We start from the raw sequence: 23,043 nt of genomic DNA on the forward strand, positions 1-23,043 counted from the left end.
GTGCAGCGCCACATTAAATACGCACTACAATGACAATAGTTTAAAGCGATTTGAAGCATGTTTCATTTTTTTGGGAGGGGGGGGGCAGAGCTTTGTGACGTCATATTTGAAGGGGGGTCTGACTTTGTGACGCCGTGTGACGAGGGGGGGGGGTCAAAAATCGTCCAAAATCGCGTGACGTCATTTATGGACGGCCCCTAACGCCTATTTTAATTGCCGTTACTAATTGTCGCGGGCGCGCATAAGTAGTGGTAATTACAACTCTACACCCCCCACACCAAACGTAACTACCAAATACAATCAACAACGCGACAGGCACGATTTATTTATTAAACTAATTTAAAACAACCAATCTCACCATCATCGAAACCGAATGTCGAAACAACGTCAAACACAAACGTTCCCCTCACCCACCATCCACCCACTCCTCACCCACCCCTCACCATCCCCGCATCCACCAACTCACCTCACCCTTCCCTCACCCACCACCCTCCCCTCGCCCACCCACCCACTCACCTCACCCACCCACTCCTCACCCCTCACCTCACCCTCCCCTCACCCACCCACTCACCTCACCCACTCACCTCACCCACTCACCTCACCCACCCACTCACCTCACCCACCCACTCCTCACCCCTCACCTCACCCTCCCCTCACCCACCCACTCACTTCACCCACTCACCTCACCCACTCACCTCACCCACCCACTCACCTCACCCACCCACTCCTCACCCCTCACCTCACCCTCCCCTCACCCACCCACTCACCTCACCCACTCACCTCACCCACTCACCTCACCCACCCACTCACCTCACCCACCCACTCCTCACCCCTCACCTCACCCTCCCCTCACCCACCCCTCCCTTAACCCACCACCCCTCACCCACCCACTCACCCACTCACCTCACCCACTCACCTCACCCACCCACTCACCTCACCCACCCACTCACCTCACCCACCCACTCACCTCACCCACCCACTCCTCACCTTCATCCACCCACTCCTCACCTTCACTCCCCTCACCCACCCTTCACCCTCCCCACACCCACCACACTCCCCTCACCCACCCACTCCTCACCCCTCACCCTCCCCTCACCCTGCCCTTACCCACCACTCACCCTCCCCTCACCCACCCCTCACCCTCCCCTCACCCACCCCTCACCCTACCCACACCCACCACACTCCCCTCACCCACCCACCCCTCACCCTCGTCCCCTCAACCACCCACTCCTCATCCTCACCCACCCCTCACCCTCACCCACCCACTCACCTCACCCTCACCCACCTATAACCCACCCCTCACCCACCCCTCACCCACCCCTCACCCTCCCCATACCCTCACCCACCTCTCACCCCCCCCCACCCACCCACCCCTCACCCACCCACTCCTCACCCCTCACCCTCCCCTCACCCCCCCCCCACCCCTCACCCTCCCCACACCCACCCTTCACCCTCCCCTCTCACTCACCCTTCACCCTCCCCTCTCACTCACCCCTCACCCTCCCCCCCACACCCCCACCCACCCCTCACCCTCCCCCACCCCCCACCCACCCCTCATCCTCCCCTCTTACTCATCCACCCTCCCCCCACCCACCACGCACGCACAAAAAATCGCTTTAAACGTTACCCGATTACAAAAAATAAGACGCGAGGAGCTGGTCGTGGTGTGATGTGAGAGCACAAATCAAACAAGCGCGAGCGTGGCAACGTACCCGTGTAGGTTAAAAAAAAACCCCGACAACAACAACAAAAACTAAAAAACACAAAAAACACAAAAAACACAAAAAACCTCTGAACTGACGAGCGAAGGACGTCCCCACGCCTCCTGCGCAGTCCGTGGAACGACGTCGTCGTCGTCAGCGGCCGCCCGCGTCTCTCCTCAGGTTCGTGGTGCGGGATTCATACCTCGACACCCTACACCCACCCACATACAACAACACATCTTCACGTTCTAGAGTTCACAGCGAACGAGGCGATGTCCACTGGTTCGTGTGGACGAGGAGGTTGAAGGTTGGAGGAGAATTTAACAAACAAACACAAAACGGCGGGTTGGGTCCCTTCGCCCTCCATCTTCTCCTCCTCCTGCACGGAGGCCGCGAGATGGCGGTGGTGGTGATGGGGGAGGTGGTTGTAGGGAACGTGGCCGTCTTTGTATCTCTTCACGTGTCTGATTGTGTTGGTTTCTCACCCTAAGCCTCGTGTCTGGCTGCGTTTTCATCTTTTGTGTGTCTCTGCGTGGCCATCTTTGTGTGTCTGCGTGGCCGTCTTTGTCTCTCTCCTTGTGTCTCTTTCTCCCCGTCGTCTTTGTCTCTCTTTCTCTCCGTGTCTGCCCCCCCTTCTCCTCCTCCTGCTTCGTCTTTGTGTGTGGCCATCGTCTCTACGCTGTCACCTTTCTCTCCGTGTCTGCACTAACAGTTCTCTCTCTCTCGGCATGACCGCCTTTGTCTCTCTGTGTGTTTTTTTGTCTCGGTGTTTGTCCTTCTGTGGTGTTTTCTGTCTCCCTGTTGTCTCTCTAATGCCACGTCTGGATGTCTGTGAGCGATGGTCCACGTGTTTCCATTCCGTATCCCTTTCTCTCACTTTCTCTTGTCCCGTATATCTGGTTCACCGTTTCTTTTATTAAGTCGTCTCATTGTTTCTTTGGCCTCCAAATCGTGGTCTCATTGGGGCCCCGTGTTCCTTGGGCACTCGCTTGCCCCCATCATGCCCCATTGTCCACACGCCTCTCCAATCCCCTGTTGTGTTCATTTGTCCACCTCCCTCCCCGTGTTTTCAAATCCTCGTTTCATGGTCTCTTTGCCCCCCAAATCGTGGTCTCATTGGGGCCCCGTGTTCCTTGGTCACTCGCTTGCCCCCATCATGTCCCATTGTCCACACACCTCTTTAGTCTCCTGTTGTGTTCATTTGTCCACCTCCCTCCCCGTGTCTTCAAATCCCCTTCGGTCCCCTCGGGCTCGCTTATCGTCTCGCCCTCTGGACACCGCTGTCTGCATCTGGTTGGCCAGGAAGGGTGTTGGGGGGAGGGGTGATGGTCGAGTGTGGTGGACGGAGGTGTTCATCAGGGTGGACTAGACGAAGTCCTGGCTTTGGTTGAGTCAGGCTGGGTTCACGGAGTCAGGCTGGGTTCACTGAGTCGTCAGGTTGAGTCAGGCTGGGTTCAATGAGTCAAGCTGGGTTCAATGAGTTAATTCTAGATTTGAAGCTTTCGTGACTGCAAAGATTCATACTCTTCGTTATTTTTTTCGGTAAAGTCACGTGGGTAAAAATAATAAAAATAATAGAAAAAAAATCACGACGTTTCGGAGGCAACACAAGTCTCCGTCATCAGGTGGGACCGTCACAGCTGAATATTCTGGGTTCAATGGGTCAGGCTGAGTCAGGCTGGGTTCAATGAGTCAGGCTGGGTTCAATGAGTCAGGCTGGGTTCACTGAGTCAGGCTGGGTTCAGTGGGTCAGGCTGGGTTCAGTGTGTCAGGCTGAGTCAGGCTGGGTTCACTGAGTTAGGTTGGGTTCACTGGGTCAGGCTGAGTCAGGCTGGGTTCACTGAGTCAGACTGGGTTCACTGAGTCAGGCTGGGTTCTCACTGAGTCAGGCTGAGTCAGGCTGGGTCAGGCTGAGTCAGGCTGGGTTCACTGAGTCAGGCTGAGTCGGGCTGGGTTCAACGAGTCAGGCTGGGTTCACTGAGTCAGGCTGGGTTCACTGAGTCAGGCTGGGTTCAGTGAGGCCCACCCGGCCGTGAGGTGGCCAGTGGACGGCATCGCAGCAATGGGTTTCTCAGATATTTGAGCGCTAGTCCCTCGCCCGAGGCCAAACTCCTTGGTTCGTAGAATTGGCCAGACGGTTCGATGTATCGGGATCGTCCCCACAATGGTATTGAGGATTTTCTGGATTGCCGACGGGCACAATGTTATTCTTGTTATCCGTGTTAAGCCCATTCCACGTGAAGCAATGGCCGGGCCCTCCTGGGTTTGCAGATCTCTGGGGTCGCCTTGTTGTTGTTCGTCTTCGTTCCTCCGTTACTGGTTGTTGGTGGCGCCCTCTGGCGGCCCGGCGTGGTTTGCTGGCCACCCACCCCTTTGTAGGTGCTGCTGCTCCCTAACAGCACTTGCCCCAACAGTCTGTTACAGGCTATACGGGGGATCTTTGTCTTTATGTCCTGGGCCTATCCTAGGTTGACTCGGCCTCAACTGACTACCTGGTGCGGTGTGTAGTAAACATCGCCACTGGGGAGACAAAGGCGGCCTGGCGTGGTGCTGGCCACCCTACCCCTTCGTGTGCTCGTGCCGGGCCTTCATAGCTGCTACTCGCTAACAGCACTTGCCCCCAACAGTCTGTTAAGGCTATACGGGGCACCTTCGTCTGGCGTCGACGGTGTGGTGGTGCAGGCGTTGTAGCCGCAGTGTTCCCCGGTGGGTGTGGTGGGTGACACGCCGGAGGCGAGGGCTGGTGGACCATGTAGTGATTTGAGGAACTCCCCAACTCGAGGACATTGCACTTGGAGCGAGCCGGGTCCATGAACCCGTCTGTGCGGACATTTTTTTGGGTTGTTATGCGTCTCCTACGCGCCGCAGAGGGCTTTCTCCGGTCCCTCCGATTTGCTGCCGCACACAAACTCTCTGATCTGCTGGGGAATTTGACCAAACAGTCGAAATGTTCAGAGTTTCCGCTCGCAATCGTTGGTAAGATTGGAAAGAGTACAGTGTTCATAAATGTCAGTGTTGTGATCAGACTAGATGGGATCAGATACTGAGAATAATTTTCTCTGCCTCGCCACTTAAACATCGTAAAGGAAAAGTTGCAAAGAATGCTTTTTTTTAAATACACGAGCCAAGCAAGTGCAGTCTGTAGGTTAGCCCAAGCCAACTGGCCAGCCAGCACTATTAGCCCTCCCACTGACCTTATCCCAACTTCCAGCAGCTCAATGCAAGGTCCCTTTTCGTGTTCTGTTCGCGTTTCAGTGTTGGCGTTCAGTGCCACAGGGGGTAACTTCGCCACCCACCACCTCCCCACTATAAACCATTGCCCTCTCCTGAAAATTGTGCGTTCAGTAGTAGCCGTCTCCTTGCCTGCGTAGAGTGGCCAGCGTGATTCCATATTTCCTGGCGCTCGGGCTTGCTGTGTCTACGTTTCGCTCGTCCTGTGTTCACAAATGCTGCCCTTCAGCTCTAAGAACCTTGGTCCCTGCTGAACCGTGGGGGCTTTCATGCGGTCTGTGGCGAGCGTTGACCGTCGCCATCCCCCTCGCGTGTGGATTTTCTCCAGCTTCTCCAGTTTCTGCCCCGCGCAAAGCCAAACTGCTCGTGAAGACAATGCGTCCAAAGCAAACGATGCAGGGGCCTTCTTGTACAAGATATTCTTGATAGTCAGTGAGGATTTGCAGAGATGTAATGACACCACGTGCAGTGGATTCAAAACATTAAATCGTGATGATTGTAAATTTCGATTTAAAGCTTTCGTGACTGCAGGGATTCATATTCTTGGTTCTTTCGGTAAAGTCAATGCTTAATTCTCATTTACAGCCCTTAACCCGTGGCAGAAATTCCACATTCTTATGGCGGGGGCTATTCTATTCCTCTCCAAGTGGTACCTATTTTTACTACCCCGGAGGGGTGATGGGCCAAGTCACTGTTCCCCCCCGCCGACCCAAACAGGATATGAACGCGCAACCTTTCAGTTGCGAGCCACTCGCTCTGCCTCCGAGCGACCTGGCCAATGATGAACTCGGGGGCATTATTGCCGTTATAATAATAATGATGATGTGTGTGGAAGAGATGTTTGGTTTCAAGCGCGGTGTATTCAACAACAAATTAGCTCCCTCGTGGTGAACCGAGTGAAGAAATTGCCGCGATGTGACTGCCGATGATTGCCCTTGTTTTTCCCGACCATTACTTTGCGTTGATTGTGTGATGTCGCGTAGGTTCTTGTTGAGGTGTTCTGGGCGCCCCACTCACACTTGAAGCCATAGGGCAGAGAGGCAGAGACGCTGCTGCGCTTGGTACCAAAGCGACAGGGGGGGGGGGCAGTGAGAGTGGTGGGCAGTGGTGGGCAGTGGTGGGCGACATTGCTCACTCGAGTAGGCCGTGGTGCTCGCGAAGGCTGGAGCTCGCGCCCTTGCAGGCGTTCGTGCGTGCCGTGTCCACGTCGCCCCTTGGCGCTGACCTTGGGACGTAAACCGATGTGCGCGCGTGTGCAGTCAATGTGGCCTAATCTGTCAACCGTTCTCCGTGCGCAGCGCCACTTGGCGCCATGTAGACTGTTATCCAGGTTCGAGTTTGGCACCGCACGGCCGTGTGGCAGCATTTTATTTTTGTCATTTTCTCGCATCTCCGCTGCTCCACGGAGGGGTTTGTTCTGGCTCGCCGTGTGTGATTTGTAAACGCCGAGTGGCGGGGCAGTGGGTTGGCGTAACAGCTGTGTCGATTCTCTTTTTAATCTCTGTGCGCTCGTGGCTTCCGGCGCTGCCAGTTTTGGCGCACGGCGCCGTGCGGGTGGCGGCCCTGCTGCTGACGGTGTCGTGTTTATCTCTTCTCTGCAGTTGTTGAGAGAATTTCTTTAGGTTGGCTGGCAGCGTCAGCCAGCAAAGGAGCATTCCTCCCCGTCGCACGCCCCCCGTGCTCTCGTGGCCTCGTGCTCTCGCAGGTAAGTGGCGCAAGCACAGCTCCCACGGACGCCAGCTCCATACACACGGCCGCGCAGAACTCGCCGCGCGTGCATCCATGGGGCTTCCAAAAGCGGCAGCTACCCGCCGCGGTTTGTGCCCAGGCACCGGCGCAAGGAGAGACCAAGGGTTCGGTCGCACTCGTGCGCCGCGCCGGCGTTAGTCGTAGGTGCTCGCCGAGGGCGCTTGCCGCGTCGGCGGTCGTGGCCTGGTGAGACGGTTCTTGTGCGAGACTGTGGCTGTGATCCATCGCATGGATCAAAAAGACGCCATACACCGCGGTAAATACATCTCAGAATAAGAATCTGTATTTGCAGACCTAGGCTACGCATTGCGTGCTGTCCCGTATGCATTTTAAGAGCTCGCTCTCGGTGACAAAACTGCTGTTACATGCTAGAGTGCCATAATGATACATCTGACTGAGCTTTCAAGCCTATTTTATCATGAATCAAGCTAAACACTTGTGTTGGACGGACTGGGACACCGCATAGCTACAGATCTACAAGATAGGAGCTGATGTTTGGTTTTTGGGTTCCAGTTCACAATATGAAGTGCGGCATGTCAGTTGGGGCCTTCCACAGTGTTGTCTCTACGCAATGATTTCGTGTCAGGATTTTGAGCATCAGGTTGCTGGTAGGTCGGTCATCTAGCTAAGATGATATTCAATGGAGCATGTTTTTGTGCATTTATTTAAGTCCGTTGCTTAGAAAAGCCTCACTGACTGTTTTTCAGGAGGGTCATTGCGAAAGTTTTTCGCACTAGGAGTCGATGTGTAATCCCTGTTGAGTGACTGGCAGGTAATTGTTCAGCATTGGGATGTTTTGGCCAAACACGGTTGCATTATTTGTTGTTTTTTTAAGCTATGGGAGGACAAACCGGAGACCCATGCGGAACGGGAAGAGAACACAAACTCCACACGGAATGACACGAGTCAGGATTCAAACAGGTCCTTCTTGCTGTAATGCGCGCGTTTTAGTACTTGCCCCACCTTGGCACCCATATGTTCGGCAGAGTAAAACTCATGGTCTTAGCTTGGTTAGTTGACCCGCACCTCCGGTGAAAACGGTTGGCTACGTACGGTGCGAAAGAAGTTAAGCACACATACATTATGACAGCAACATTTTGAGCAGAGTCGAGGCAGATGTCTCCCAGTGTGAGGCTTTCCCCCTCAATTTAAGGAATTCAACAAATGCCCTTCATGAGGAGGGGGTCTATGTTGGCTGTGTGTTGGTATTGCACCGGTGCGGGTTTGAGCATGTGATGTCCTGTGCCTGGGTTTTTCCCTTCCCCTCACTACAGCTGTACACTGCTAAACCGCCTGTAGCAAAGCATTGCCTTGTCCGCCACTTCGCCTGTTGGAAGATCTTCCTTGCCTGTCTGTTTGCCACTGGTCCCGGTGTCTTTAACAACCGGAATTGGTGCCCGAGTGCTTATGAGCGTTGGTGCTGCCCATCCCATTGAGGCCGATGTTTACACGAAAGATGTGTGGGTTCTGTTTGAATTCACGTTGCGTTGTTTAAATCGTTGGGTGTGCGGAGGCTTTCCAAGAGCGCCGTAGCTTTGTCGCCGAGCTCCTTGTACATGTTTTGTCTTTGGCTGGGATGAGGTGCTCCTTGAACAAGATGGCGCTGTAGTCTCTCTCTCTCTATTTAGCTGGTGCCTTAGATGCTCTTCATTCTTAATAATATTTTTTTCGAGTGATGCGACACCGGCTGTCTATATCCCCGAAGGAATATTTTCACCGTTGCCAGGTTTGGGCTGTACGTGCGCCGCGCGAGCTTTCTAGAAAATTGCGTTGGGTCCCGTCACGAGTCGTGAACTTGCAAAGGAAATGCCGCCGCCGCTGCTGCTGCTGCGCTGTATGTAGATCGTGGTAACAGTCGGCGGGTGCCCATTTGAAACAGGCCACCAGTGCCAGACAGCACTTGACAGCGTGCGCCTGTGTTGAGTAGCTCCTGACGTACGTACTCGGAGACGGAGGTAAGTTAGGGGCTTTCGCCAGGGTTTATTAAAGCTTATCACTACTACACAGGGTACACAACTCCCAGGGGCTAGGGGTCCTACTCTGAGTGCGGGTCCCTGCTGGCTGGCTCCGGTCTCTCTCTCTCTCGTGTCGGATCGTGGACTCTGCCGACTCCACCGACCGGAGAGAGAAGCACGTCTACGGCTACCACCGGCTTCTCCCCAGACTCCCTATTCGATCCCTCTCACTATCCCTGGTTCCCTCTTCACCCTGTTTACTATCCCCGTTCCTACAGTGACCCCGCTTACGTCACGGGGTATCCCTTAAATACCCTAGGAGGCGTGACGTCACGTGCACTGCCCAGCGCGCACGACCCCACGCCCCGTGATGTCATCGCACCGGACAGCGCACACGACGCCAGCACTCTCCTCTACTCCTGTATGAGTTCTTGGGGTAAAAGCTCTCGCCGTGAAGGGGGATCATTTTGGTTTATGACATTACACAGGCCTCCAGTAGTTCCAACATAACTCTCTATTGCTGTCATTTGATATCTACGTTTAAATGAAACGTTATTTTACTGGCAGAGATGTGATTAAAAAATAGTATTGGCAAGTCAGAGCCTTCTCATTGCTTGAGATGCGATGCCAGGATCATTGACGCCAGTGCGGTTTGTTAAGTCAATTTAACATGTAGGCTTTCACGACCAATATTCATAATAAAGGTTTTTGGGACACAGCCAGTAAGGTTTGTCGTGTAAACAAAACCTGCCAATTCGTTACTATTTCAGCCCACCAGTGTGTTGGAAAGTAAATCCACAACATTTACAATTTGAATATGACGTTTCGCTGGTAATTGCATCCAGCATCATCGGGCGATTTGTTCAGTCTTGAGCTTTAAACTGTTGCCATTTACACCTTTAATTATAGTCCATTGTCACATTAGTGTTTAACCAGACATTTCTGAGAGGGTGAGAGCTGATAAAACCTTGAATTGAATCGTGATGAATAACGGGTGATGGACATGGTCTAGCGGTAGCACCGCCACCCACTTGATGCAGAGGTTCACGGTTCAACTCCAGGCCGCCCTGATTAACGCCGCAGTGAGCCTATTAACCGTAATAACACTGCTCCACGCCGTCTTGCTTCACAGTTGACGTTAAAGATCACTTCTAGATTTGAAGCATTCGTGACTGCAAGGATTCATACTCTTAGTTCTTTCGGTAAAGTCACGTAGGTAAAAAATGAAATTAAAATTTATAAAAAATACAAATAAAAAAAATCACGAAGTTTCGGAGGCAACACAAGCTTCCGTCTTCAGGTGAAACTGTCACAGCAAAAAATCTGTACAGATTTTCTGTACAGATTTTTTGCTGTGTACAGATTTTCTGTACAGATTTTTTGCTGTGACAGTTTCACCTGAAGACGGAAGCTTGTGTTGCCTCCGAAACTTCATGATTTTTATTTATTAATTTCATTTTTTACCTACGTGACTTTACCGAAAGAACTAAGAGTATGTTAAAGATCTTAATTTTAGAACTTTCGTGACTGCAGGAATTATTATTTGTTTCTTTCGGTTAAGTCACGTCTAAAGATAAAATAATAAATTAAATTAAATAATAGAATACGACGTTTCGATTGCAACACAAGCAATCATCATCAGGTATAATGAAATAGCGACATAAAATCTAACCAGAAAACTATAGAAAACTATAGACAGACATATGTCTGCTAATATGTCTGTCTATAGTTTTCTGGTTAGATTTCATGTCGCTATTTCATTATACCTGATGATGATTGCTTGTGTTGCAATCGAAACGTCGTATTCTATTATTTAATTTAATTTATTATTTTATCTTTAGACGTGACTTAACCGAAAGAAACAAATAATATGTTAAAGATCATGTGATGTTATTAGCAATGGGAGGCCAATGTGTTTCCGGATTCTTGGTCCATTAGTGATGGGGCTTTGTAGGATGAGCATTGATATTTATAAGGGCAGGAGGTGACCAATAAGGTCAAAATTGGTCTGTAATAAGGTAGGGCACTGATAAAGGCTTGACAGGCATGTATAGTAGTGTATAGTGTAGTGTATAGTGTAGTGTATAGTGTAGTGTATAGGATGAACGTTGAGATTTATAAGGGGTACAGGGTGACCAAAAAGGTCTGAATTGGTCTGTAATAAGGTAGGAATTGATAACGGGTTGACGGGTATGGGCAGATGCACCAGCTGTGCCTCCGACCATGGCCATACATCCCCACATTCACCAACCCGCAACGAATAGGGTGAAGAAGTCTGGTTGACAGGTATGCGTGTGGGATGACGTGTTTGACGGAGTACAAGCTGCCGTTTACCTCCACGGCTGTTTATTCGCCATGAGCCTTTATTCGAGGTGTTTAGGTGACACCTCGACGCTCTGCACATCCAAAGTGCATGTTACTGTGAGGTGGCTGCTGCTGCTTCCGACTTTGCCTCTGTGTAATGGGGAGGGTGGATGTGTGATGTAAAATGAACTTCTCTCGCACCGTGCGAATCGGTGACGTGTGCTTATCCTCCCTTTACAGTAGAGCTCTGCTTGCTAGCAGAGCGCATTCTACCGGCTTCCCGTGGTGTTGACAAAGCTGGGATCAGCGCCGTGCGTCTGCTTTAAGCCTCGGTGGTGGCCACATCCCGCACGTAGGGGGTGTAGATGTCATCATTATTATTGTTGCGCTCATTTACCCTGGAAAGCCTCGCTGAGTTTCGTGACTCTTTTGTCAGGAGGGTCCTGCCAAGTTTTGGCAGTCGAGAGGCGGTGTTTGCTTTGTTATTCCAATAGAGTACATTTCCCGGCACGCTACGGACCGCCACTTGGCGAAAGATGTCACGGGATCTTGAATGTTCACTGTATGAAGCGGGTAATCTCTCCCAGTATTGATCCTGTGAGACTACTGCATTTGAACCCTGAACCTCTGTGACAGGTGCAAATCGGCTGCAGCTAGGCCACGTCACCGCCCAGAAGAAGGGGCCCAGCGTAACGTAGAAGCCCAAAACTCCGCGATACAAACACACACATTTCTACCGTTTACCCCGAATCCTTAATCCGGGTGTGGACTCTGCAATATCGCCGCCAGTCATTCACACCCTCCACGGCGATTCCTCATCTCCTGGCTCACCAATCCTTTCTGTCCACCTTGTGTGATGGTCTTCTCATCGGCCTTGATCCGCTTGCTTTTTCCTGCAGGACTCTCGCGGGCATCCCTGTTATCCGCCATTCTCAATCGGTGGCCCAGTCAACTTGGTCTACTTGCCTCCAGCCGTCGCTGAAGCCTGCGTTCACGAGCCATACGTACTGTCTCGCGCAATGCGCAAAGTGTAAAATTCAAGTTGAAGTTGTCTTGGCGGTAGCGTGCAAGTCAACATTTAACAACTCGCCATGCTCATCATGATCACTGGCTAAAGGCAGCCGGTTGTTTTGGGCAAAGGACCTTCTTGAGAGTGAGTCTCTTCCTGCTGTGACTTTTGTGACTTGGCAAGAACGCATTGGAACGAGCAGTGTCCTTTTAAAGAACAAGACTTTTTGTCCGCCACGAGGCTGTGTTGAAGATGTTATAAAGGTGCTGGTGGCACATTTATTTGAACTCGTGCATTATTGTGTTGTGCTCTGTAATGTAATCACATTGTACCGCTGTGCAGAAAGTACTGCATGCTGACATTTCGTGAAACGCATTTCGCATGCGGTGATGCCTTGTAATGAAGTGAAAAGGGTTTACAGCGTCGAATCATCGGTGGAACTGCTGAATGTTGCTTCGCTCGGTGCCGGTGTGACACTAATTTCTCATTGTGCAGAGTTGCGCCATGAGGCCGTGTGCTGGATTTGCCGTGCCGCGTGTACGGTTTTTGCAAGAACACTTAGAAATGTTATGATTTACTAATTTATCCAGGAGAGCCATGCTGAGCTGTAGGACTCTTTCAGGCGGGTCCTGTATTGTTTTTTAAAAATGTTTTTCAGTCCGTTAATGCATGTTTACATATGGGAGGAACAGGTGCACCTGGAGTAAACCCACGCCCGCCAAATAGGGCAGCACTCAATCCCCGTACAGATGGAAACAGTCCTACTTGCTGTGCTGCCTTCTGCTGGTTGAGCCAGTATATGGCACCTCCTCGACGCCCTCGGAAAGAGTTTCACAGCGACGTGTGTGCGATGATCCCCACCGACCCTTGCCACAGTGCCGGATTACAGTTCACGTGCATAGCCGCCACCGCCTGGCTGACGAACAACGGCAGCGTTGCCACAGTGGTTGTTCACGAGTCCCGCGTGTTTACATGAGAGGCACATGGTCGATGCAGCTGCACACCCTCCAGCGGGGAGTGGGGGGGGGTGTGCCACGGAGCAGGAGCGATGGCGCCTTCTCGGCAAATTGTCGCGCGAATTTAAGGTGCCTCCTTAAGCACGACGACGGTCAACGTTGACCGCAGCCGACTCGTATGTTGTGGCGTGCGAATTCGCACGTGGTGCCGCGCGTTTGAGCGTCTGTGAAAAAAGGTGCTTCGTAGCTCATCGGATTTCTCCAGGGTGAATCAGATTCTGATAAAGGTTGCGATCGTCCCCGTATCACCGCGGGTGGTGGGAGCGACGCCGGCGGCCTCGCCCGTCTCTCACCCCCCCCACCCTACCCCCCCACCACCAAGCGCTACCTCCACCGCCGCTTACGTGCGTGGTGCGTGCGTGTGTCGTTCTTGCTGCTGCAGGTGTGCGAGTCGACTGGCAGGCCGGGCGGGCGCGCGAGACACAGAGCGCCATGGCGGTGGTGATTCGCCTTCAGGGCTTGCCCATGGTGGCCGGCACGATGGACATCCGCCAGTTCTTCTCGGGGCTCAGCATCCCGGACGGCGGTGTGCACATCGTGGGCGGCGAGCAGGGCGAGGCCTTCATCATGTTCGCCACGGACGAGGACGCGCGCCTCGGCATGATGCGCAACGGCGGCTCCATCAAGACCTCCAAGATCTCGCTGCTGCTCAGCAGCAAGAGCGAGATGCAGAATGTGATCGAGCAGAGTCGGCGCCGATACGAAGTGGGCAGCTCGGTGGGGGGTAGTGACCCAGGTCCCGGCGGCGGACGGCCCGTCGGTGGTGGCGGTGGTGGCGGTGGTGGCGGCGGTGGCGGCGGTGGCGGTGGGGGGGGCGGGGGGGGCGTGGGAGGAGGGATGCCCCGCGTCAGCACGATGACGCCTCCGCAGTCCGTTATGGGCTCTGCCATGCCCCCCCCGGGGGTTGGGGTCGGAGGGGGCCCCCCTCCCCCAATGACGGACAAAGCAGTGAACCCCAGCATGCCAGGGGGTGTTATGGGTGCCAACATGCCGCCCCCTAACCAGTCGCCTTTCTCGGCCCCGTCAGGTTTCAATGTTCCCCCCCCTCCGCTACCCCCTGGGCCCCCGTTCCCCCCCGCCCCCTTCATGCCCTCTCTCCCTCCCCCCATGTCGAACAGGCCCCCACCCCCCATGTCCAGCGGTCCCCCTCCCATGCCCCCCATGGCCCCCCTGGGGGGCGACGGCATTAGCCGCAAAGTGAACGGCTCCGGCATGGCTACGGGCGGCTCCGGGATGTCAAGTGGCACCGGCGGTACGGGCTACGGCTTGGGTTCATCGTCAGGTTCCGGCTACGGCATGGGGTCATCATCGTCAGGTTCCGGCTATGGCATGGGGTCATCGTCGTCATCTTCCGGTTACGGCTTTGGGTCATCAGGTTCCGGCTACGGCTTAGGTTCAGCATCGAGTTCCGGATATGGCACGGGGTCCTCCTCAGGCTCCGGTTACGGTGCTAGTGGCTCGGGCAGCAGCTCCGGGTTCAACATGGGTGGTGGCCCGCTATCGCTGGGAGCCATGCCCATGAGTGGCACCGGGGGTACGGACGGCCAGGGCTCGCGCTACGGGGATGGGCCCAGTAAAGGTTTTGGGATGTCAGGAGGCAGCACCGGTTACGCGGGGGGAGGACTCTACGGGTCCTCGGGTTTCTCCCACTCCGGCGCTGGTGGTTCCTCCGGCTCATCCGGTAGTGGCTACAGCAAGGGCTCTAGCTTCAGCGGGGGAGCCTCTGGCGGTGGCTCCATGGGCTACGGCAGCTCGGGCCTCAGCGGGTCGTCCATGGGCTTTAGCAGCTCTGGGCAAAATGACCCCAACCTGAATCTTGGTGCTGGCAGTTCCAGCAGTAATCGCAGTCATTCAGGTATGGGTCCTGGCGGTCCTGGTCTGGGTTCCAATATGGGTCCTGGCATGGGCCTTGGTGGTTCTGGTTTAGGACCGAGTGGACCATCTATGGGTTCCAGTATGGGCCCAGGTGGTCCTGGTATGGGTTCCAGCATGGGTCCTGGTAGTCATGGCATGGGCCTTGGTGGTTCTAGTATGGGTCCTGGTGGTCATGGGGTGGGCCACAGTGGTTCCAATTTGCGTCCTGGTGGTTCTGATATGAACTTTGGTGGTACAAATACAAGTCCTAGTGGCTCTATGAACCTCGGTGGTTCCAGTACAGGTCCTGGTGGTCCTGGTATGGGTTCTGGTATGGGTTCCGGTATGGGTTCCAGTATGGGTTCTGGTATGGGTTCTGGTGGTACTAGCATGGGATCCAGTTTGGGTTCTGGTGGTCCTGGTCTGAGCCTTGGTTCTTCTGGTTTGGGTCCAGGTATGCGACCTGGCATGGGTCTTAGTGATTCTGGAATGGGGCGGAGTGGTTCTAGTATGGATCGTAGTTTTTCTGGAATGGGCCCTGGTGGTCTGAGTATGGGTCCTGGTGGACCTGGTATGGGTTCCAGTATGGGCCCAGGTGGTTCCAGCATGGGCCCTGTTGGTTCCAATATGGGCCCTGGTGGTTCCAATATGGGTCCAGGTGGGTCCAATATGGGCCCTGGTCGTTCCAGCATGGGTCCTGGTGGATCCAATATGGGTCTTAGTGGTTCCAATATGGGCCCTGGTGGGTCCAATATGGGCCCTGGTGGTTCCAATATGGGTCCTGGTGGTTCTAATATGGGCCCTGGTGGTTCCAATATGGGCTCTGGTGGTTCCAATATGGGCCCTGGTGGGTCCAATATGGGTCCTGGTGGGTCCAATATGGGCCCTGGTGGTTCCAATATGGGTCCTGGTGGTTCCAATATGGGCCCTGGTGGTTCCAATATGGGCTCTGGTGGTTCCAATATGGGCCCTGGTGGGTCCAATATGGGTCCTGGTGGGTCCAATATGGGCCCTGGTGGTTCCAATATGGGTCCTGGTGGGTCCAATATGGGCCCTGGTGGTTCCAATATGGGCCCTGGTCGTTCCAGCATGGGCCCTGGTGGATCAAATATGGGTCCTGGTGGTTCCAATATGGGCCCTGGTGGTTCCAATATGGGCCCTGGTGGGTCCAATATGGGTCCTGGTGGTTCCAATATGGGTCCTGGTGGTTCCAATATGGGTCCTGGTGGTTCCAATATGGGCCCTGGTGGGTCCAATATTGGTGCTGGTGGGTCCAATATGGGTGCTGGTGGTTCCAATATGGGTCCTGGTGGATCCAATATAGGTCCTGGTGGTTCCAATATGGGCCCTGGTGGGTCCAATATGGGTCCTGGTGGTTCCAATATGGGCCCTGGTGGGTCCGGCATGGGCCCTGGTGGTTCCGGCATGGGTCCTGGTGGTCCTGGCATGAGCCGTAGTGGTTCCAGTTTTGGTCCTGGTGGCTCCGGTTTGGGTTCTGGCTTACCCAGCATGAGTCGGAGTGGACCGCCCGGCTTAAATCAAGGTGGCTCAAATATGGGTTATAGTGGATTTAACATAGACACCAGTGACAAGGGTCTACGAGGTTCGAGCATGGGATTCGGTAACTCTCCTTCGAGTAGTGGTCTTAGTTTAGGCCACGGTGGCTCACCTTCCACTGGTGGGTCCAGCATGGGTTTTGGAAGTTCCTCTTTGGGCAGTGGCAGTTCGATGAGTCAGGGTGGACCCAGCAGGAATTACAATTCCAGCTCGATCCCGAGCGGCCCGGGCTTGGGTCAAGGCATCTCCGGCATGGGCTTCTCTAGTTCTCTTAGCAGCGGCCCTGGTATGGGACAGAGGCTTCCTCCGATGGGTGGCCCGGCTGTTGGTGGCGGTGGCGGTGGCGGTGCAGGCTTCGGTGGCTCCGTGCAGAACACAGGCCCTAGTATGGGATTCCACGCTTCTTCCATGGGCAGTCCGAGCAGTGGGCTGGGCAGCTCCGGCCATTCTGGAGGCAGGTCGGCTTCGAATCACGGCGGCAGCGGCCGCGTGTCTCGCTTTGAGGACAACTTGCCGAGCCCTGTCGGGGGATTCCCCGGCCCGGGGCGAGGGCCTGGATCGGCACCGTCCCTCCTAAGGCCCGGCCTGGAGCCGCCGCCCGTCAGGGGCCTTCCTTCCACCGGTGTTTCTGGCTCTTTGCTCGGCCAGCCCATGCCTCCCGGCGCTGCGGGGGCGCTGTTTGGCGATCCGCGTTTCGCCGGCCCCGGCCCGGCCTACGGCTGTGGAGAGCAGGGGTCCTCCGGCTTCCCTTTCTCGGCCAGAGGTGGCGCCAGTTTGTCGAGCTTGTCAGACGGTGTCCGCGGCGGCAGATTAATGTCCGGCAACGACGGGGTGGGCACGCTGAGCCCCTTGCCTCCGATAAATGCGGACGACCTTTACGTGCGTCTCGTGGGGCTGCCCTTCTGGGTCACCAGGCAGCACGTGCTCGACTTCTTCGCGGGGCTGGCGGTGGACGGCGTCGTGCTTGGGCACGACGGGGACTCGTTCCGCTCCACGGGAGACGGCTTCGTCAAGTTTCACCGCACGCGCGACGCAATCGAGGGCATGAAGCGGCACCAGCAGCGCATGGTGAACAAGCCCGTGGAGGTGCACCCGGCGACCGAGCGCGAGTGGCTGTGCGCCGCCAAGAACTTCGGCGGGCCCGAGCCGCCGCAGAAGGAGGCGCAGGCGGGAGCGCCGGCCCCGCTGCTGCACCTGCCGATGGGTCGCGAGCTCAAGCGCCCGTGCTCGCGGTCGCCGTCCCACTCCCCCAAGAAGGGGCGCTCACGCTCCCCGTGCAGGGATCGCTCCCCCTCGCCCAATGAGCACGAGCTCTGCGTGCAGATCCGAGGCTTCCCCTTGAACGCCGACAAGTTCACGGTGCTCAAGTTCCTCGGCCGGCAGGAGATTCGGGAAGAGAGCCTCATCCTGGTGCCTGAGGGGGGCACGGTGAAGGCGTGCGTGGAGTGCAAATCGGACTACGACATGCGCTCTATCTTGCGTCGCGACAAGTCCTACGTGGGGAACAATTTCCTGACCGTGCGGCCCATCCAGAAGTGGTTCCTTGAGAGGCTCCACGGGGAGAAGATGAAGGAGAAGGGTGGTGGTGGTGGTGGTGGCGGTGGTGGTGGTGGTGGTGGCGGTGGTGGTGGTGGTGGTGGCGGTGGTGGTGGTGGCGGCGGCGGTGGCGGCGGCGGCGGTGGCGAACGCCTAGAACCCAAGAAGCCCGAGCCGGTCCCTAGCGAGACCAGCATGTGCTACTACCTGCACCTGAGCAATATCCCTTGCAGCGCCACCAAAGACGACCTGATGTGTTTCTTCAAAGGGCACGATCTGTCGGATGAGGGCATTCAGATTCTGCGCAACAAGAACGGAGAGACCATTGGGCAGGCCATGCTGCAGTTCCGCAGCATGGAGGCAGCTGGCAAGGCCACATCGCTCAACCGCAGCCTGATTGGGGGCCGGGAGGCCATCATCAGGGTGGTGAGCCACGCCGAGATGCTGGCCTTGAAGGCAAACCCTGGCATGGAGGGGAAAGCGGCAGGGCCGGAAAAGCAGCAGGAGAGTCAGGGCCCCGACAGAAAGCCCGGGGCAGCTGCCGCTGTCGGACCCGGGGGATTCCCAGACAGAGGATTTTTCCCAGGGGGCCCCAGACCCCCCATGACTGGGCCCCCTCCATTCTGCGGCCCTAATTTCCGGGGTCCCCCTCCTCCGCTCCCTCCCTTCATGTCAAGACCTCCTCTTTTCCCACCCGGCGATAGTGCGGGCGTATTTGGCAAAAACTTTGGTGGGCCACTCGGCGGGGGTGGTAGCGGTGGAGGCGGCGGTGGGGGCGGCGGTGGTGGCGGTGGCGGCGGCAACAGTGGCAGTAATGTGAACTTATCGGAAGGCTTTGCTGGCAGTCACGGGGGAGCCCCGTTCTGCAAGGCGAGCCAGGATGCGGGGCCGCCAGATAGGCCCAGTGGCCCTGGCATGGGTGGGGTCCCCCAGCCTCGTGGCATCGTGAGACTCAAAAACCTGCCGCGCGTCGTGAACCAGAGCGAGATCCTGGACTTCTTCTATGGCTACCGCGTGATCCCCGAATCGGTGAACATGCAGGTGCCGGGAAGCGCTCTCGTCTCCTTTGAAACGACCGGCGAGGCCATGGCAGCCGTGAAGGAATTGAACGAGCGGCCGATTGGCGTGCGCAAGGTGCGGCTCTGTCTGGTGTAGTCGGCGTCTCCGTCCCACCGCCGCGACCCCGCAGCAGGGGCAGCAGGGGCAGCAGGGGGCGTACGAGGTGTCGCCACGGCAACCGTCAAAGCAATTGCTTGTCCCCCCCCGCCGCCCCCTGCAGTATGGAAGTGGGGGAAGCCTGCCGCTCCACGTGGGGTTAATGAATTCTGCCTGCGTTCCACGCGTAATAATAACATAGGTTTGCAATTATGATGAGCATAGTCCCATAGGTCGATGTGGGATTTGTAAGCATGGAGTCTTGAGTCTTTTTCTTTTCTCCTTGTATTTCTGAGAGCTGCCGAGTGTGTGGCTTTGGCCATGTTGGGCGCTCGTGATGATTGATGGCCGCAGCGTTTGGGGCTCAGGTGGTCTCCAGTGTAGCCAGGACCGACTGGCAGGATACCGCCGGCGAGATAGCGGAGCGGTGTGTGCAGAGCGAGGGCGTGTTTGGACCCGAGTCCACGGTGCTGGCACCACCGTACCCTGTGTGTGTGTCCCCTCCCCATTGCCCTCTTCGCCACCCCCCCCCCACCCTGTGTCACGTCTCACCTGCTCACGGGTATTTTTTGGCCGTTTTGTATGTATGTTTGTTGAACTTCTTTCGCACCGTACGTAGCCAACCGTGTTCAGCGGAGGTGTGGGGAATTGAAGGTGCGGAGGAATCGAAGGTTATCTTCGTACAGCTGTGAGTGGAGGTTGTGTGTGTGTGTGTGTGCATTGAAAAGTGCAGTGTGAATGCCTTGTGGTCTGCCATGAGGCCTGGTCATTGGATCATCTTGCGAAAGTCTTAATGTGGATGAACACGGATGTCCTTGGCGTTTTATATGAATTTGCAGTTTGCTTCTGACGGTTTTCGAGTGTCGACGTTGGAACGGATCATGACGTGTTGCCGTGTGTGAGGTGGCCCTGCAGCGGACGTGCGTGCGTGTGTACGTGCGTGTGAGTGCGTGCGTACGTGCGTGTGAGTGCGTGCGTTGGGCAAAGACAGCGGCAGTGGTGAAGCGATAGTGTAGTGGTTCGCGCGCTGTGCTACGAACCCAGTGACCCGAGTTCAATTCCCGCTCACGGCCAACACGAGTGACGATTATCTCAACTGGTCCTGGGTCTCCCCGAGGTCGACTCGGCCTCAAATGACTACCTGTTGCGGTGTGTAAGATCATCGCCACTGGAGAGACAAAGGCAGGCGTGGTGGTGGTGGTGTGGACTCCCACTCGTTGTACCGTGCCGGCTTTCATAGGAGCTCGCTAACAGCACTTGCCCCAACAGTCCGTTCAGGCTGTAAGGGGGGGTGGGGGACGGTCTTTGTGCTGGGAAGAGTTTCCGTACGAGCCCTAAACGCCGTGGTGATCGGGAAGGCGCCACCGCCGTGGCCACAGCCGGCGATCTGCGATGACGTGCCGAGCCTCCCTCCGTGCGATGTCGCTGTGTTCACATCCTGCGCGCGTCGAGCGAACGTGACGGGTGGCGGCGCGCCACGACGAACGGTGATCAAGTGAAAGACGTCCTGCGCGTTTGAATCGTCGCGCCCTTGTGGAATGTGAATCGTGTGGGTTTTGACACATCAATTATGCGTATTGCCCCCCCCCTCCCATGAGCGTTTATTACAGGTTGCGCGTATGTTGTGTGGCCGACTGTGCGACCGCGCGTCATTTACGAGTTGTCAAACGCTGTCGGCCCCCCCCCGGTCTGGTTGACAAGTGATGATGACGCCAATTGCTGTCCGTGTTGACCTACGGGCAGCTTGACACTACAAGGCTCTCGTTTCTCGCCGTGTTTTGACGATGTTTTCTTTCTCTCTAATTTAAACTGTATAATCGTTTCCCTTTCGTTGATTATTTTGTTGTTGTCGAGTTTTTGTACTTCTCTGCGTTTTTATTTCCCCAGCTCGTGTGTGTGTGCGTGCGTGCTCGCGTTTTGGACACTGTATTCCCATCTCTGCCAGTGATGATGAGGGATTCGTTGTGCGTCATCGTCCCAGCGGCAAACGTGGGGGACATGAAACCCTCCATAACCTCATGTTTTGCCCCCCCCCCCCCCCTTTGACACCTTGCCTGACCAGACGAGTTCTTTGCTGGGGGAACACCCAACCCTTCTTGTAGCATTGGGAGAGATGTTAAACGAGTGTACGTTTTAACAGCGGATAGTATTTACGAGGATTTAGAAGGTGCGGTTGTGTTTTTTTTTATTTCATTGTCGCGTAAGAGACGCGTGCCGCTGGAGGGTTTGTGAGTGACGGCTGGGGGGGGGGGGCTGGGGGATGTGATGCGGAGTCTTTCTCCCTCTCATGGCCAAGGCGCGACGGCAAATTCACCGCGACCGCACCGGTGAACGTTGACCAACCAGCTCCGTTCCACGTGGGTCTTACTGAAGTGAGCTTAACTGTGTGCATTTTTTTTTTACTTGTATATGATTGCATAAAGTCTGTATTAAAAGAGGAAAAAAAAAATACACCCCCTAAACTAATAATAAAAGGCTTTGCTGTGCTCTCCCTGCTGACGGGTGCCTGGGTTTGCTTGTGCGGCGTCGACGCACGGGCCCCACCGCTTCGGCCGGGGCCTGAGGCCGAGGGCTGTGTGCGAGGTTTCCCTCTGTGGGAGCCCTCGGTGAGGGCTGTCCCGTGGGCGTCCTGCGTGGGCGTCTTCCGTGAGCTTGCGTCCTGCGTGTGTCGAGCGTGAGCGTGCGTCCTGCGTCATGCGTGGGGTGTCCTGCGTGGGCCAGCGTCCTGCATGCGAGAGTATCCTGCGCGAGGTGGGTGTTCTGAAGTGGGCGTCCTGCGTGAGCGAGCCTGGCGCGTGCGCCTCCTGTAGAAGGAGTAGGCGGACTTTGGATTTGATGTTCATCGTGTCGTGAAACGCGATGCAGTTTATGTTCCGTTTCCGTTAACCATCGATTGCAATTGGGAACGTAACCGTCGCATCGGGTGGCAGAAGCAGTGCGCGCTGCGGCGCTTGAGACAATTTTCCTCTAGCCGGGAGTTTGCCAAGCGCGCTTGTCAGGTGAGCAAAGCGGCACTCGTGGTTTTGCACGGATGTTGCCTTTTGCACCGTGGAGGTCACGCGAGAAATAAAGGCGTGCAAAGTGCTACGTAACATGGGGCCTGGAATTAAGCATCGTTACGCATGGAGGAGGGTATTTTTTACCCGTTCGTTGTCACGGATGTGTTTGGATGTTACACTACTACACTGGCTGCCTGATGTGTCAATTATTCTTGTATTTGGAAGGCCATAAATGACTTGGCACTTTTCAGAACTGGTTGTTCATGATGTCCCCCCCATATATTGTAATCTTTGTTTCAAGGCTTTCGTACTGCTACTTGTTCCTCCAAGTTAAATTAAATTATTGGACACGAGACGTTTCTGTAATTGTGGAATTCAAACCCCCCACTCCCCAAGTCATAGGATCATGAATGATCTGGAAATGTCTGAAATATGTATTTTTTTTTTACTGAAACTGAATGGTACAGGTTGCAGGTTTATCTTTTGAAGTTTTTAAGAAATGTTTATATCTTGTTTTTTTTTTTTACCATGCAAGCAATAATTTGACAGTATAGTTATAGCTTGGAGATTTGTAAGTTTTATTTTTCATTCTCGCAATTTCTCTTGGCGCGCTGCTCTATATCTTCGAGGGCACATTTGAATCGCTTCACATCAGCTGCGGCAGCCAGCAGGACCGGCGACACTTTATCGAGAGCGAGAGGAAAACGAAAAACGACAAAACCCGGCGACAAGGCCCAAGCGGTCGCTCATTCACCGCTCTCATCGCGGAGGTTCGCGTGTACAGTGGGGGACCCACCCTGGTTATTCCTGCGGCGGTGTGGTATTTGAACCGCAGTTGTAATACGACTACATGCGGTCCGCTTAATTCACGGTGGGCGTTAAAGATCCCCGTCATGTCATTCGCAAGAGTTTAGGCCATCGTGTGCCTGCAGTCACGGTCCCAATTTTACCCCCTAAAATTACCTCGTGCATAAA

The 23,043-nt window shown here is 55.1% G+C and overlaps 1 protein-coding gene across 1 annotated transcript; it reads left to right on the forward strand.

Annotated features, from left to right (window-relative positions):
- Positions 1 to 1,602: 1,602 nt before the first annotated feature.
- Positions 1,603 to 21,564, forward strand: LOC144736916 (uncharacterized). Its single transcript, XM_078619601.1, has 3 exons — positions 1,603 to 1,883; positions 6,536 to 6,639; positions 13,350 to 21,564. Exon 3 carries the CDS (start codon positions 13,400 to 13,402, stop codon positions 19,067 to 19,069), a length of 5,670 nt encoding a protein of 1,889 aa, XP_078475727.1. The 5' UTR covers positions 1,603 to 1,883; positions 6,536 to 6,639; positions 13,350 to 13,399; the 3' UTR covers positions 19,070 to 21,564.
- The last annotated feature ends 1,479 nt before the right edge of the window (positions 21,565 to 23,043 follow it).

Source organism: Lampetra planeri, chromosome 63 (genome assembly GCF_965212315.1).
Source record: "Lampetra planeri chromosome 63, kcLamPlan1.2.h2, whole genome shotgun sequence".
NCBI lineage: Eukaryota > Metazoa > Chordata > Hyperoartia > Petromyzontiformes > Petromyzontidae > Lampetra > Lampetra planeri.

Bases quoted from the DNA above. Each gene is read 5' to 3' on its own strand.
- LOC144736916 (XM_078619601.1), top strand. From the start codon at position 13,400: ATGGCGGTGGTGATTCGCCTTCAGGGCTTGCCCATGGTGGCCGGCACG.